The 14,098-nt window shown below is 44.6% G+C and overlaps 1 protein-coding gene across 24 annotated transcripts in view; it reads right to left on the bottom strand.

The window, feature by feature from the left end:
- LOC126517704 (uncharacterized) overlaps nt 1–14,098 on the bottom strand; it is a 317,963-nt gene that overhangs the window by 88,051 nt on the left and 215,814 nt on the right. For 19 of the 24 annotated variants that reach the window (XM_072285412.1, XM_072285420.1, XM_072285416.1 and 16 more), the window contains 9 exons: nt 8,645–8,671; nt 8,472–8,498; nt 4,654–4,680; nt 4,482–4,508; nt 4,288–4,314; nt 4,115–4,141; nt 1,663–1,689; nt 1,485–1,511; nt 217–237 (listed from right to left, as the gene is read on the bottom strand). In XM_072285412.1, coding sequence (XP_072141513.1) covers nt 217–237; nt 1,485–1,511; nt 1,663–1,689; nt 4,115–4,141; nt 4,288–4,314; nt 4,482–4,508; nt 4,654–4,680; nt 8,472–8,498; nt 8,645–8,671 — 237 coding nt within the window. The remainder of the gene's footprint in view (nt 1–216; nt 238–1,484; nt 1,512–1,662; nt 1,690–4,114; nt 4,142–4,287; nt 4,315–4,481; nt 4,509–4,653; nt 4,681–8,471; nt 8,499–8,644; nt 8,672–14,098) is intronic. The other 5 variants (XM_072285421.1, XM_072285418.1, XM_072285419.1 and 2 more) reach the window with 4 other exon arrangements.

The raw sequence follows: 14,098 nt of genomic DNA on the forward strand, positions 1-14,098 counted from the left end.
AAGATGATGAAAAGATCTGCATTCCATTGCGTAAAACTCAGCGCGCCTGTTATTGTAGACTCTGACCACTGGAAACAAGAAACCGCTACACTGAGTTTCATCGTTTCCATAACTAAGGTCACCCTTGCGCTTATGTAATATGAGGAACCAGATTTTTTTGCAAGTAAGCGATATCCTAGGCATTGAATAGAAGGAGTGGAACTGAGGCATACTTACAGTCACAGGGCCAGATGGTTCCTAAAGAAAATGAAAGAAGTGGTAGACAATAAACCATATATTTTTACTTTAAGGAAACATTGCTCTCTTTAAATTAACCTTTGAACCTCATTACATATTACGAGAGCTTCAACTGAGACAACTTTGGAAAAAGAAATTCTATTTCTTTCGAGGAACTTAGCGCGGCCGGCTCAGTAGATTCTGGCCGCTAGAAACAACAAACCAACCGATTCTGCATTATTCTTCCGAGATATATTACGGTTTCTGAGTTTGTATAAGTGGAACAGCCAATTGGAATATTCAATAACTCTAGACGAGTCATAAATTAGTGGTAGTGGAATAAGATAAAATTACTGCTTCTAGGCTGGTAGGTCCTGATCCCTGAAGCAATGAAAGACAATATTGTGGGAAATAAGGATTGGGGTCTTTGCACGCAAGAAATGTGTTTCACTGTTCCAATGATGTGCCCAGTTTTTTATTAAATTACGATATTGACAAATGCCGTAAGATGGTGAAAAAAAAAACTGCATTTCATTCAGAGCAACTCACCGCGCCGGGAATCAACAGACCTACAAAGCCAGCTGTATCGCATCAATGCATAAACTCGTCCTAGTGTTGATACAATAAGGACAGCCTGGTTTTTGTTTTTACAAGCGATGTGCTAGGCGTAGAACAGCTGGAGTGGAATCAAGCCAAAGTAACAGGACCAAAGCCGGTTGGTTGGGTCTCCTGTACATATAGAAACCTAGAAGGATGGGCAATAAACCTTGGGGTTCTAATCCAAGCAAAAAAAAAAAAAACTTCGTTTTAAATTTCCTCTTCAACATGATTACAAATTACGAGAACATCAAGGGTTGACAGTTGTTCAAAAAGCAACTCCCTTTGTTTCCGTGCATCATACCTCGCCTTGTTCTGTATATTCTGGCCACAGGAATGAAAAAAAAACCCCAAGAGCCAGCACTATTTCTACAATTTGTTATAGTCTCCCCATTCATAGAAGGGCGACACACGACAGCAATATTCATCAGCGGTAGGCGACACATACATTGTGATCGTAAAATGAGATAAAACTTACTTTGCCTTGTGTGGTCGGTTTAAATCCCTGAATACAGCGAAGCACAAATGTCGGAAAACGAGTAATGCGATTTGTATAGAAAGCAAACGTATTTCACTGGTATAATGAATTGTCCCGTTCATAGTAAATTACGAGGTTGCCAAATGCGAAAGGACGGTGAAAAAAAATTTGCATACCATTGCGAGCAACTCACCCCGCTTGGTATTGTAAATACTGGCACCTGGAAACAACAAACCGATAGAGGCAGCTTTATAGCATCTACATCTAAAGTCGTCGTTGTGTTGACATAATAGGAAAAGCCAGATTTTTTTTTTTTACATAGGCGATGTGCTGGACATCGAATAGAGGGAGTATAATCAAGGCAAACTTACAGAACCAGATCCAGTTGGTTCGGTTTCCTGTATATATTGAACGAAAGGACAGTGCACAATATTACTTGGGATGTTACTCCAAGTGCAATCTTGGAATTTACTTTAGAACCTTATAATATATTAAGAGAACATCGGCGGTGATGACTGTTGAAACAGGAAATCAATTTATTTTCGCCGAACGTAACGCGCCTGGTTCAGTGGCTTCTATACACTATAACGAAGAAACTAATGCAGCCATAATTATTACTAGCATTTACATTATAGTCTTCGAGTTCGTATAAGGGTTATACACGACTGTAATATTCATTAGCGGTAGATAAGACATACATTGTGATAGTGGAATGATATAAAACTTACTCTGCTTGGCGCGGTTGGTTTAGATCCCCCCAGAGCAGCGAAGAACGAATGGTGGAGAATAAGGAATGCGATTTCTACAGAGTGGAAACGTACTTCACTTTGTCTCGTTTTAATTAATTACGAGATTTCCAAACATGGTACCATGGTGAAAAAAAAATGCATTTCACTGCGAGCAACTCACCGCACCTGATATTATAGATACTGGCCTCTGGAAACAACCTGTAGAGGCAGCTTTGTCGCTTCTATATACGGGGTGTCCCTCTAAGTTGCTCTAAGATTTAAAAAAAACCAGAGAGCTCTAGAGAAATAGTACCGACCGCATAGTAGCGGCAGTCGTGTGCACCTATAGCCAGTATTTTTTTTTCATCACGAAGTAATAATTGTTTTAATTAGCCAACTTTTTAGCATTGATTGAATCGAAAACATGTCAATTATATAGTGGTAGGGCGACCTAACCCCTGAATCAAGCATTTATTTCGTGCTGAAGTTTACCTGGTTGTTTCTTCCATGAAAGAACAAAAGTCCGCGAAATATGTGAAATATGCAACAGGTGCGCGGAGAAATCAGCCTGATACCTCCGAAGCAGGCGAGTGAGAAAGTCCGGTTCCTCTTCAAATTTCGTGAGAACCCAAGTGGCAAAGTCAGGGCTGTATTCAAAACTCCGTCTTCAGGTTTTTGATGAAGATGTACATGGTACGGGTGCGAATGACATTTTTTTTAAAGATCCTCCACATTGACGTCCTTGAGGTTCCGGCCTCCGCAGCGGCATCGCGCCAACTACCGTGACGGTTAGCAGCGAAGAATGCCAAAACATCCGTTTCCGCTTCTAGAACTACCGTCACAGTCCTGTGTCGTTTTCTTGTGAAGATACCCGTCTCGCAAAGGACTTCGTACGTTGTAAGCATTGTTGACGGGCTAGGCCGTCCTCCACAATGCCAGGTCACGAATACCTTGGTTGTCTTCCTCTTATCGCCGCGCTCCGCCCCCAGAGCCAGGATCATTTTAGGCTTCCGATCATTGCTGAAGGACATGACCAACATTAACGTCTTCTTGAAGAGCAGGTCACTGGCATGGCACCATTGAGGTCTCCCGTTATTGCCTAGGCACTGACATGTCCCGCAGAAATGATTTACGTAAACCGTGACAGCATATGCTGGCCGTATAGATTCGCCGAAGCACATTAGATGAACATAACCTGCCAAATGCTTCTGTCTATTGCTAAAGGGAACAAAAGGAACATACGTTCCGGGCGCGGCTATCTGAAGAACAAGATGAGTGCGCAAAATTGCCGTCCCAAGTGCACCGTCATGGTTTCCCGGCTTCAAAATCGCCCCTACGGCTCCGCTTGCGCTTATCCATGGGCCAGCGGCTTGTTCTCATGATGCCGCGAGCATCACGTAGCGTGAAGCCTTGTATTGAGCTGCTGCCGCCTCTAGTAAAGCTGTATATCCCTGGCTATTCGCTTGGGAGCCCTGGAGCAGCAACGCGTGAGTGCGTATCTATTTCCCATATTGTATGTTTCGCGCGCTTTTGTTTCTTGTCGGAAAAAGCAACGAGGCAAAGCTGGGGACGAAACTAATACGCGATTGGGAGGTTATTAGAGGTGCCCTACAACTTGGTAAAAGACAGGTTTGCGCTTCTAGCCATAAATAAAGATTCACTCATGAAAGCAATTATTCATTAATACTTCCTGATGAAAAAGACGCAGGCTGCAATATGGCTACAATGCAGTCGCTGCCCCTTCTCTAGTGCTCTTGCGCTTCTTTTTAAATTGTGGTCCAATTTAACTAGGACACTCGGTATAAGTTCATCCTTGTCTTCATATATTAGGAACAGCGTGGGTATTTTTTTTTCATAGAATATATGCAGGACAAAGAGTCGAGGGAGTACAATCAAGAAAAACTTCCAGCAACAGAGCGAGTTCGTTTCCTTTCGTGTAGATATATAAACAATGGTGAACAATATAAATTCGGGTTTTACTCAAAGGACAAAAATGCAATGTTTGAATTCACTTTTGAAGCTCATTATAAAGTACGCAAACATCCACGGTAAGAACTGTTGTAACGAGAAGTCAGTTTCTTTTCGTGGAACTTACCACGCCTGGTTGAGTAGTTCTTTGTCCCTGGAATAAAGAAACCAATACAGCAAGCATTATTCCTCCGATATATGTTATAGGCTTCGATTCCTGATAAGCGGAATACACGACTGTAATATTCGTTAGCGGTACATGAGAGATATGCCGCGATAGTGCGATGAAAATGAACTTACTCCGCCTGGTCTTGTAGGTTTAGATCCCTGAATGGAAGGAAAGAGAAAATGGTGGAATATAAGGAATTTTTTTTTCTCCACAGGGGAAATGTATTTGCTTATTCTCAAATGTTGTCCCTTTTATGTTAAAGTACGTGTTTTCCAAATGTTGCAAGATGATGAAAAACATTTGCATACCAGTGCGAGCAACTCACCCCGCTTGGTATTGTATGTTGTGGCACCTGGAAACAACAAACCGATAGAGGCAGCTTTATCCCATCTATATCTAAAGTCGTCGTTGTGTTGACATAATAGAAACAACCAGATGTTTTTTTACAGAAGCGATGTGATGGACATCGAATAGAAGTGTATTCAAGGCAAACTTACAGGACCAGATCCAGTTGGTTCGGTTTCCTGTATATATTGAACGAAAGGAGAGTGGACAATATTACTTGGGGTGTTACTCCAAGTACAATCTTGGAATTTACTTTAGAACCTTATGATATATTAAGAGAACATCGGTGGTGATGACTGTTGGAACAGGAAATCAATTTATTTTCGCCGAACGTAATGCACCTGGTTCAGTGGCTTCTAGCCACTAGAACGAAGAAACTAATGCAGCCATCATTATTACTAGCATTTACATTATAGTCTTCGAGTTAGTATAAGTCGTACACACGACGGTAATATTCATTAGCAGTCGACGAGACAAACATTGTGATATTGGAATGCGATAAAACTTACTCTGCCTGGTGTGGTTGGTTTAGATCCCCCAATGCAACCAAGAAAGAATGGTGGAGAATAAGGAAGGCGAGTTCTACAGAGCGGAAACGTATTTCACTTTGTCTCATTTTATAATATCACGAGGTTGCCAAGTGCGGTATGATGGTGAAAAAAAATGCATTTCATATCGACCAACTCACCGCACCTGGTATTATAGATTCTGGCCACAGGAAACAACCTGAAGAGGCAGCTTTATCGCTTCTATATACGGGGTGTCCCCTTTAAGTGGCACTAACATTTAAAAGAAACCCAAGAGCTTCAGAGAAATTGTACCGCCCGCATAGTAGCGGCAGTCGTGTATACTTAAAGCCAGTATTTTTTTCATCACGAAGTAATAATTGGTTTAATTAGTGAACTTTTTAGCATTGCTTGAATCGGAGACACGTCAATTACAAAGTAGTAGGGCAACTTTACCTCCGTATCACATTTTTATTTCGTGCTCAAGTGTGACTGGTTGTTCTTTCCGTGACAAATCAAAAGCCCGCTCAATATGTGAAATATGAAACAGGTGAGCACTCGCCCCCCCCCCCCCCCCACCCCCTACCCAAGCGTCTCCAAGCAACCTCTGAAAGATCTACTGCTGCATTCCTTTATCGCCGCATCGTACAAAGCTTCACCATGCAAGATGGTTCGAGAAGTTTCGCGACATAACTAGCGCGGTGCGATAAGCGTCAGCATTTGCGGACGCAGGAATCTTCTGATCCATCTAGAGGCACTCGGGATAGCTTTAAGCATGGCGTATCATAAAACAATGCTACAAAAGAAATGAACCAATGTTAAAGAAAAAAATCTGCGCACAAAAGAGCACGAAAAAATAAAAACGGGCAGCTCTCAGAAGAATGCGAAATAGCTACTCAGGAATTTTTTTATGCGTTGCATATTGCAATCACTCAGTTCAACCCTTGGGCGCGGCCGGCAGCCACCATTGACCTTTAGCGCAACCATGTGACGTGACGTCACGACAGCCGGAGGAAAAGCTGGGCCCCAACACAATATGCAACGCATTCTTGGCTTAACCAAGCTAAGCCTGGCCATTCTTTAAATCAAAGATAAATGAAAAGCAGGTAAGGTGTCTCAGCCGCCCACAAAGAAACATCCGAAGGTGCAAGTGGTTTAGCCATTTACCCTTTTTGTCTCTTCAACTCCTGAAAAGAGGCAACGCAAATCAGTTTTTTGCCTATTTCTTTCTTTGTCGCAAGCTTTTGTTTATGCAAGGATAGGGTGACATCATGAAGGCGCGTTAAACAGTGACGTTTCATACCAGATTTTAGCGGGTATTTTCCACTGCGACTTATAGGACGTGCTCAAACAGGTCATCATCTGAAGCCAGTACAGTGCTTACTTCTTTCGAACGCTTGTGCTGTTGCAGCTTTGACCAGCGACGTTGGAATGTCGCAGCAGCCTCCGCTTATTTTGGCCTTTAGGGCATACGCTGTGGTAATTTCGGTGCTATACACGCGATTTTTCATGTTGCCCTACAAAAAGTCCAGCGCTGTCGAGTCCGGTGACCTTGAAGGGAAGGGCACAGGCCCGTCCCGGCCAATCCACCGGCCAGCAAAAAGCTTGTGGAGCCACGCTCGAGGCTGACTACTACTATCAGCAGGAGCACCATAATGTTGAAACCAGACGTTCCGAAGGTGTGCTCGTGGAACGTTGCAACAGACACCGTTCGCGGGGATCTCGAGGGTGTCATTGACGTAGTGTTGCCTTCGTTTAGCGTGTTGTAAAAAGAATGAGTCCGATGATGTTGCCATCAAAAATACCGCACCACACAATAAATGACCACTGGTGCTGGTGTCGTGTTTGTGCCAGTCGGTAGGCATTCCTATCACGCCAGTAGTGCGCGTTGTGAAGAATAACTTGGGCGTTTCTGGAGAAATTAGCCTGATCCGTCCAAAGCACGCGAGTGAGAAAGTCCGGTCCTTCTTCACATTGCGTTAAAACCCAGTTGGCAAAGTCAAGCCTGTTTTCAAAATCTCGGTCTTCAAGTTTTTGATAAAGATGTACATGGTACGGGTCCATATGGCATTTTTCTTAAATCCTCCACACTGATGACCTTGAGGTTCCGGCCTCCGCAGTGGCATCACGCAAGACTACCGTGAGTGTTAGCAGCAAAGAATGCCAAAACGCCCGTTTCCGCTTCTTGAACTACCGTCACAGGCCTGTGTCGTTTTCTTGTGGAGATACCCGTCTCGCAAAGGACTTCGTACGTTGTAAGCATTGTTGACGGGCTAGGCCGTCCTCCACAATGCCAGATCCCGAATACCTTGGTTGTCTTCCTCTTATCGCCTCGCTGCGCCCCCAGAGCCAGGATCATTTTAGGCTTCTGATCTTTGGTGAAGGACATGACCAACATGAATGCCTTCTTGAAGAGCAGGTCACTGGCATGGCACCATTGAGGTCTCCCGTTATTTCCTGCGCACTGACACGTCCAGCCAAAATGATTTACGCAATAGGTAACAGCATATGTTGGCCGTACAGATTCGCCAAAACCCATTAGATGGACATAACCTGCCCAGTGTTTCTGTCTATTGCTAAATTGAACAAGAGGAACATACGTTCCGGCGGCGCCTGTGTGAAGAACAAGATGAATGCGCGAAATTGCCGTCCCAAGTGCGCCGTCATGGTTTCCCGGCTTCTAAATCCTCTCCTCCCCCCCCCCCCCACCAGCCCCCTACAGCTCCGCTCCGCTTATCAATGGACCAGCTGCGTGTCCTCATGATGCCACGACCATCACAGAGCGCGAAGGCCTGTATCGAGGTGCCGCCTCTAGTAAAGCCGTGTATCCGTGGCTATTCGCTTGGGAGCGCTTGAGCGGTAGCGCGCGAGCGCGTACCTATTTCGAATTTTGGATATTTCGCGCGCTTTTGTGTTTTCTTGAAAAAGACAACGTGGCAAAGCTGAGGACGAAACAAATGCTTGATTCGGAGGTTATTAGGGGTGACCTATCAGTTTGTAATTGACATGTTTGTGAGTTAAGCAATAATTAAATATTCGGTAATTAAAAGCAGTAATTCATTATTAATTCGTGATGAAAAAAAAATTACTGGCTGTAAGTACCCACGACTACGGCTACTATGCAGTCGGAGCTATTTCTCAAGAGCTCTTGGTTTTTTTAAAATCTTGGTCTATGTTAACTAGGACACCCAGTATAAGGCCGTCCTTGTGTTCATGTAAGAGGAACAGCCTGTTCTCTTTTTTTTTCATAGAATGTATGCTAGACAGAATAGAGGGAGTGCAGTCAAGTCAAACGTAAAGCACCAGAGCCAGTTGGTTTGGTTTCCTGTATATAGTGAAAGAAAGGATGGCTGAGAATATATCAGGGTTTTACTCCAAAGACAACAGCGCAATCTCTGAATTCACGAGAAGATCCACGGTGACAAATGTTGGAACAAGAACTCAATTGCTTTCGTGGAACTTACCGCGCTTGGTTCAGTAGGTTCTGACCCCTAGAATGAAGAAACCAATAGAGCCAGTATTAATCCTCGAGCTTGTATCATAGTATTCGATTTCTTATAAGTGGGACGCACGACTGTAACATTCATTAGCGGTAGACAAGACATACACTGCAATAGTGGAATGAGATTCGACTTACGGCGCCTGGTCTGGTTGGCTTAGATCCCTGAATGGAAGGAAAGACAAAATGATGGAAAATAACCAATTGTGTTTTTACACAGAGGGAACGTTTGTCCTTATTCTAAACATTTGTCCAATTTGCAATAGATTATGCGATTGCCAAATGCGGTAAATTGGTGAAAAAAAAAACTGCATTCGATTGTGAGCAAGTCACCGCGCCTTGTATTGTAGATTCTGGCCACTGGAAGAGAGAGAGAGAGAGAATAAACATTTTTATTCGGTGAATGAAGCTTCAGAGAGGCGTCCTCATTCCAGAATGCCTTGAGCTCGGGCCGCGTCCTGGGCCCTCGCAATCAGCCGTTGCTGATCCTCGAGGTCGGAGCTGGCCAAGGCTCTCTCCCAAAGCTCGTTAGTGGGGTAAGGGTTCGGAGGATTTAATGGTGCCGCTCTGCAACCCCCTACTATGCGCCAGAGGGACCCGGGCTCTGCGCAGAAGCGGCATTGCGGAGAGAATTTTGTAGGGTCTATGAGGTGATTTCTGGTTGGGTGGGGGAATGTATTAACCTTTAGAGCTCGGAGGAATCGCTCCTGCTCTCTAGGTAGTGACTTGTGTGGGGGTGCATATGTTCTGCGGGTTAGCTTGTAGTGTTGTGTGATGTCTTGGTAAGAGACTAGAGGGTGCATGCGCTCGGGTTCAGATTCCTCGGCGTCGGCTCGGTGGGTCAGATCTCGAGCCACGTGGTTGGCGACCTGGTTGCCAGGAATGCCTTGCTGAGCTGGCGCCCAGATGATCATGACTGATCTCGTTGGCGGCTTTTGATTGATGATCCGGAGCGTAGTGGTATGAATTCTGCCACTAGCAAAGTTGCGGCGCGCCTGTTGGGAGTCGGTCACTATGACTTCAACCTCTGTTTGGGAGAGCGCGAGGGCTATGGCCGCTTCCTCGGCTTGGAGGGGATTGTTTCGTGTGAGCGAAATGCTGCTCCGATGTTCTGTGTTGACGACTACGGTGGCTGTTGTGGCTGCGCGGCTGGAGTAAGAAGCCGCGTCCGTGTAGGCTGTAGAGGGTAAAGTCCCGTATCGCTTGTGTATGGCCAGGGCGCGGGCCTCCCTTCGCTCTGCGTGGTGCACTGGGTGCATATTGCGAGGTAGAGGACGTACGGTGATGTTTCTCCGGATGGCATGGGGTAAGCTCACAGTCTGAGGCGGCGGATGGCTCAGAGGGGCAGAGAGCCCCAGGCGTAAGAGAATGGACCTCCCTGCTTCCGTAACCGCCAGCCTTGTTCGTTGACTGGATAAATGTGCCTCGATCAGCTCCTCGGCCGTGTTGTGCACACCCAGTCGTAGTAGGCGTTCTGTGGACGTACTGGTTGGCAGGCCCATCGCCTGCTTATATGCCTTTCTGATCATTGTGTTGATTTTCTTCAGTTCCGTCTCGTTGAGTAGTGCGTATGGAATAGCGTAAGTTATTCGAGACACAACGAAGGCTTGGACAAGCCGAAGCGTGTCCGCCTCCCCCATGCCTCTTGTCTTGGTTGTTATTCGCCGGATCATGTGCGTAACTTGGGCTGTTGTATTTTTAAGCTTTTGAATTAATGTTGTATTGGTGCGATCCGACTGGAAAACTGGAAGGAACAAACAGTTAGAGGGAAATTATCGCATATATATATTATATATATATAAATGATGTTTGTGATGATTATTATAATTACCCGATGATGTGATAATTAGCAATGTTTATTTTGATCCATAAATCTATCGAAACTCGGCATTCTTTTAACTGCAGGCCCATATCGATTACCTCCGTACCGTGCAAAATAATGGAGCATGTTATATTTTTTTACCTCGTAAGCTTTCTTGAAGAAAATAACTTTTTTCTCTATCAGTCAACATGGCTTTCGAAAATTCTTTTATTGTGGCACTCAGCTGGTAACTTTCACTAATGACTTCCATGTATATCTTTATAGCGGTTTTTTGACTGATTGCATATTTTTGGAGTTTTTGCTAGCGTTTGACAAGGTCAGACATGTATTCCCACTACACAAACTAAGCGCACCCGGGAGTACTTAGGGGGATTCAATCATTCCTTTCGTCTCGTTCCCAATTTGTTGTAACTAATGACTCCACATCTAACGCGGTTCCAGTTGAATCCGGTGTTCTACAAGAGTCTGTCTTTGGTGCTCTTTTCTTTTTATATAAACGATTTACCTGATAACATTTCCTCACAACTTTGTTTATTCGCTGGCGACTGTGTTATATATCGAAAAATAACTAATGATTCTGATATAACTACCCTTCAATCTGATTTCAATAACATATCTAATTGGTGCATGACGATGCATAGAACTTAAGATTAATAAATGCAAATCTATGCGGATTTCTCGTTCTAACACAACTTGCCCTTCCTACGCCCTCAATGACCATTCCCATCAATCCGTTACATGCTACCATTATCTTGACATTCATGTAACTAGCGGTCTTTCTGGGAAGAAGCATGTGCAATATCTAATATTTAAATCTAACCGCTCCTTAGGATACTTGAAGAGAAATTTTTCTCTTGCGCCTGTTTCATTCAAACGGCTGCCGTTGACAACAAATGTCCGACCCCAATTAGCATATGCCTCATCCATTGGGATCTTCATCAGATCACATCAATTAACGAAATCGAATCAGTGGAAAATCACTCTGCTCGTTTCATCATAGCTAACTACCATCACACTGCTAGTGCTACAGTAATGAAGAGTACCCTTCAAATCCCATTATTATCTCTTTGCAGAACGGAATCACGCATTTTCCCTTTTCATAATATCTACTGCCACAATGCATCTCTTCGCCCTCTTTGGATCCACCCTGCGCCTTGTTATTCGGCTCGTCATGGTCACATACATAAAGTTAACGTACCCCGTCATAAAACCGTCGCGGGCTCACAATCATTCCTTCCTAGGACTTCAATCGACAGGAATAAACTACCTACGTCATTAGTAAGCATCAGTGGCCCCGCTCTGTTTAAAAATGCACTAATCAACATAAAATATTGTATGATGGCAAATCGCATAATTACGTACTTATTCGTGAACAGTGTCTTCTTGGTAAAGTGTACTCTTTCTGTATTTTCATATTATGTAAGTCTCTTTGTCGGTTGTTATGAATGCATTAGTAGTTTTTGCATATCTCTATTGTTCCCTGAACTGTGAATTCCTAGAACTAATCCTGTATTTTTACTCTTGGAATGTATTTGCGCCCCTCCCCTCTGCAATGTACAACTGTGTACCTTGAGGGTATCACAAATCAAGAAATACATAAATAGATATGTTTGATGTAATATATATATATATATATATATATATATATATGCGATGTGTGGTGCTTGTGGTGGACGGACGTGTTCTTCCAGGGCTCGATAGCGGCGACGAAAACAAGTTCTTTGTGCATGCTTTGAACTTGCTTCTGTTTTTGATTTGCTGATTTTTTTAGCCTTTAAGTGATAATTAGCTAGCGTTCTTTTTTTCTCTTTTTTTCGTGTGCGCGGGTGTGCTTCGTGTATATTTGGTTTTGTAGGATGGTCGGAGCGTCCTTTCGCACCACGTGCTTCAAACGTGTGGGACCTCAAATCTTTATAGCCTTTAAATAGTAGTTTGGAAGTGGCAAGACTGATATCTATTTGTGGTTTTACTCTGTCTGCTTTGGTACCGGGAGTATTGCTTTGGTAGGAAAGTGGGAACGTGGCCGCGTGGTTGAACACGTGGAAAAACGTGGCGTAGGTTACGTCTGTGTGGCATTGATCGCTTGCAAAACATTGGTGAGAATTACTTTGCGGCAGTTTAAGGATTTAGATACTGTGCGCATTTTTTTTTTTGCTAAGAAGGCACGTGCTTCGGAATATTGTCGTATTTGCATTAAAGAAAACCACGCAGTACATGGTAAGAAAGCCGGGAAAGCGTGTAGTGTGCGTGGGGTCCCTCAAGGCAGACGAGAGGATGGATGAGAACGAAGAAAGAAATCTTGTCAACCGGAAGACACTGTGATGTCGATGCTAGGCTAATGAAAATGGAAGTTTTCCAGCATCGGCTTGTGAACCAGGTGGAAGAGCTCAAAATGAGCTAAATATGACGCATGAGGTGCAAAAGAGACTTCAAGCAGGCGAGGAAAAGCTGAACAGGGCCCCCATCGTGTTGAGAATGGTCGTGACGATGGGACGCAGTCGACCGGCGTTACAGGAGTCGGGGTGCCAGCAAAGCACATGAAATGCGTGCAACGTGGGGAGGGGGTAGCTTGAAAGAGCGGCACCCTCCACCTTGAGGCCGCCATACAAAAAAAAAAAGCAGGAGAGCAGGGGTCAATGCCCCTCGTCAAGTCCGAATCACGGTGAAAAGGACAAAGGGAAGCAGGGACAGGTAAGAGAGAGTGAAATGGTGGTTATCGCCACCGACCCAAACCTGGCTAGGTCCTTAGAGGCAATTGTGGAGAGGGTGAAAAGTGACAAAAGACTGGCGTTACGGACATTTCCAGGACGAACATTGGGCGCTGTCATGGAGTGAGCAAAAGCAAAGCTCGCGCAAAATGCCCACGTGAGCAGCATTTTCATAGTAGCAGATGGGCTATATGACGTCCTAAACAGGAAAGGGACAGGACTATCCTAGCGCTTTGCGAAGCGGGTTGACGCCTTTCGCGATCTGTCCCCTCCGGTGCAGATCGTGGTGTGCACGGTGACGAAGGAACCTGTACGTGACAGTCACGTACGAAGAGCCGTACTGGCTTCGAATGAAGCGATATGAAAAATGAGCCGAGAGAAAGGCTTCGAAGTTGTCGAAGTAAACGGGTAAGTGAGAAGGTGCGGTGGTTTTAAACGAGACGGGGGATCCCCTTCAATTACATGCTTGCACGATAAGTAGGCTGGCGACTTGCTGGTCACGCTGTTCCTTTTTTAGGGGGCCCACGGGCGCTCAGGAAGCCATTGCAGGTAGTAATGAAGAAGGTCCCCTAGAGTTATCTCAGAACAGCTTCGCCGTCAATAACAGAAAAAGGAGGAAAAGAAGAATGGGTCCTCGTCATACAATAAGCTACATAAACATGCAGGGCCACCGGAGAAAGAAAAAGTGGGTAGAAATTGAGGAGCAGTTAAACAGAGAACAAACAATGGTACATGCGGTTACAGAAACGAACTTTAGAGATTCGGAAGAGCCGCCGGTGGTTAGGAATTATGTTTGGGAAGCGTGCAACAGAACTAAATTGGAAAGAAAGGGAAGGGTAGTCGGAATGCTCGTCGATCAGGGAGCCAAATGGAAAAGACTAAATTCAAAATGTCAAGAGCATCTTTCGTTATCACGAGCAATAACTGGAAAGAAAACTTGACGGGGGGGGATGCCGAAATTATCCTATTAGGTGACATTAATGCCCCCATACAGGATCCAGATGGCTATACCGACAGCAACGGGAAGTCAATGCTAGATCTTTGTGACCAACATAACCTCCT

This window comes from Dermacentor andersoni, chromosome 11, assembly GCF_023375885.2.
Source record: "Dermacentor andersoni chromosome 11, qqDerAnde1_hic_scaffold, whole genome shotgun sequence".
NCBI classification, from domain to species: Eukaryota; Metazoa; Arthropoda; class Arachnida; order Ixodida; family Ixodidae; genus Dermacentor; species Dermacentor andersoni.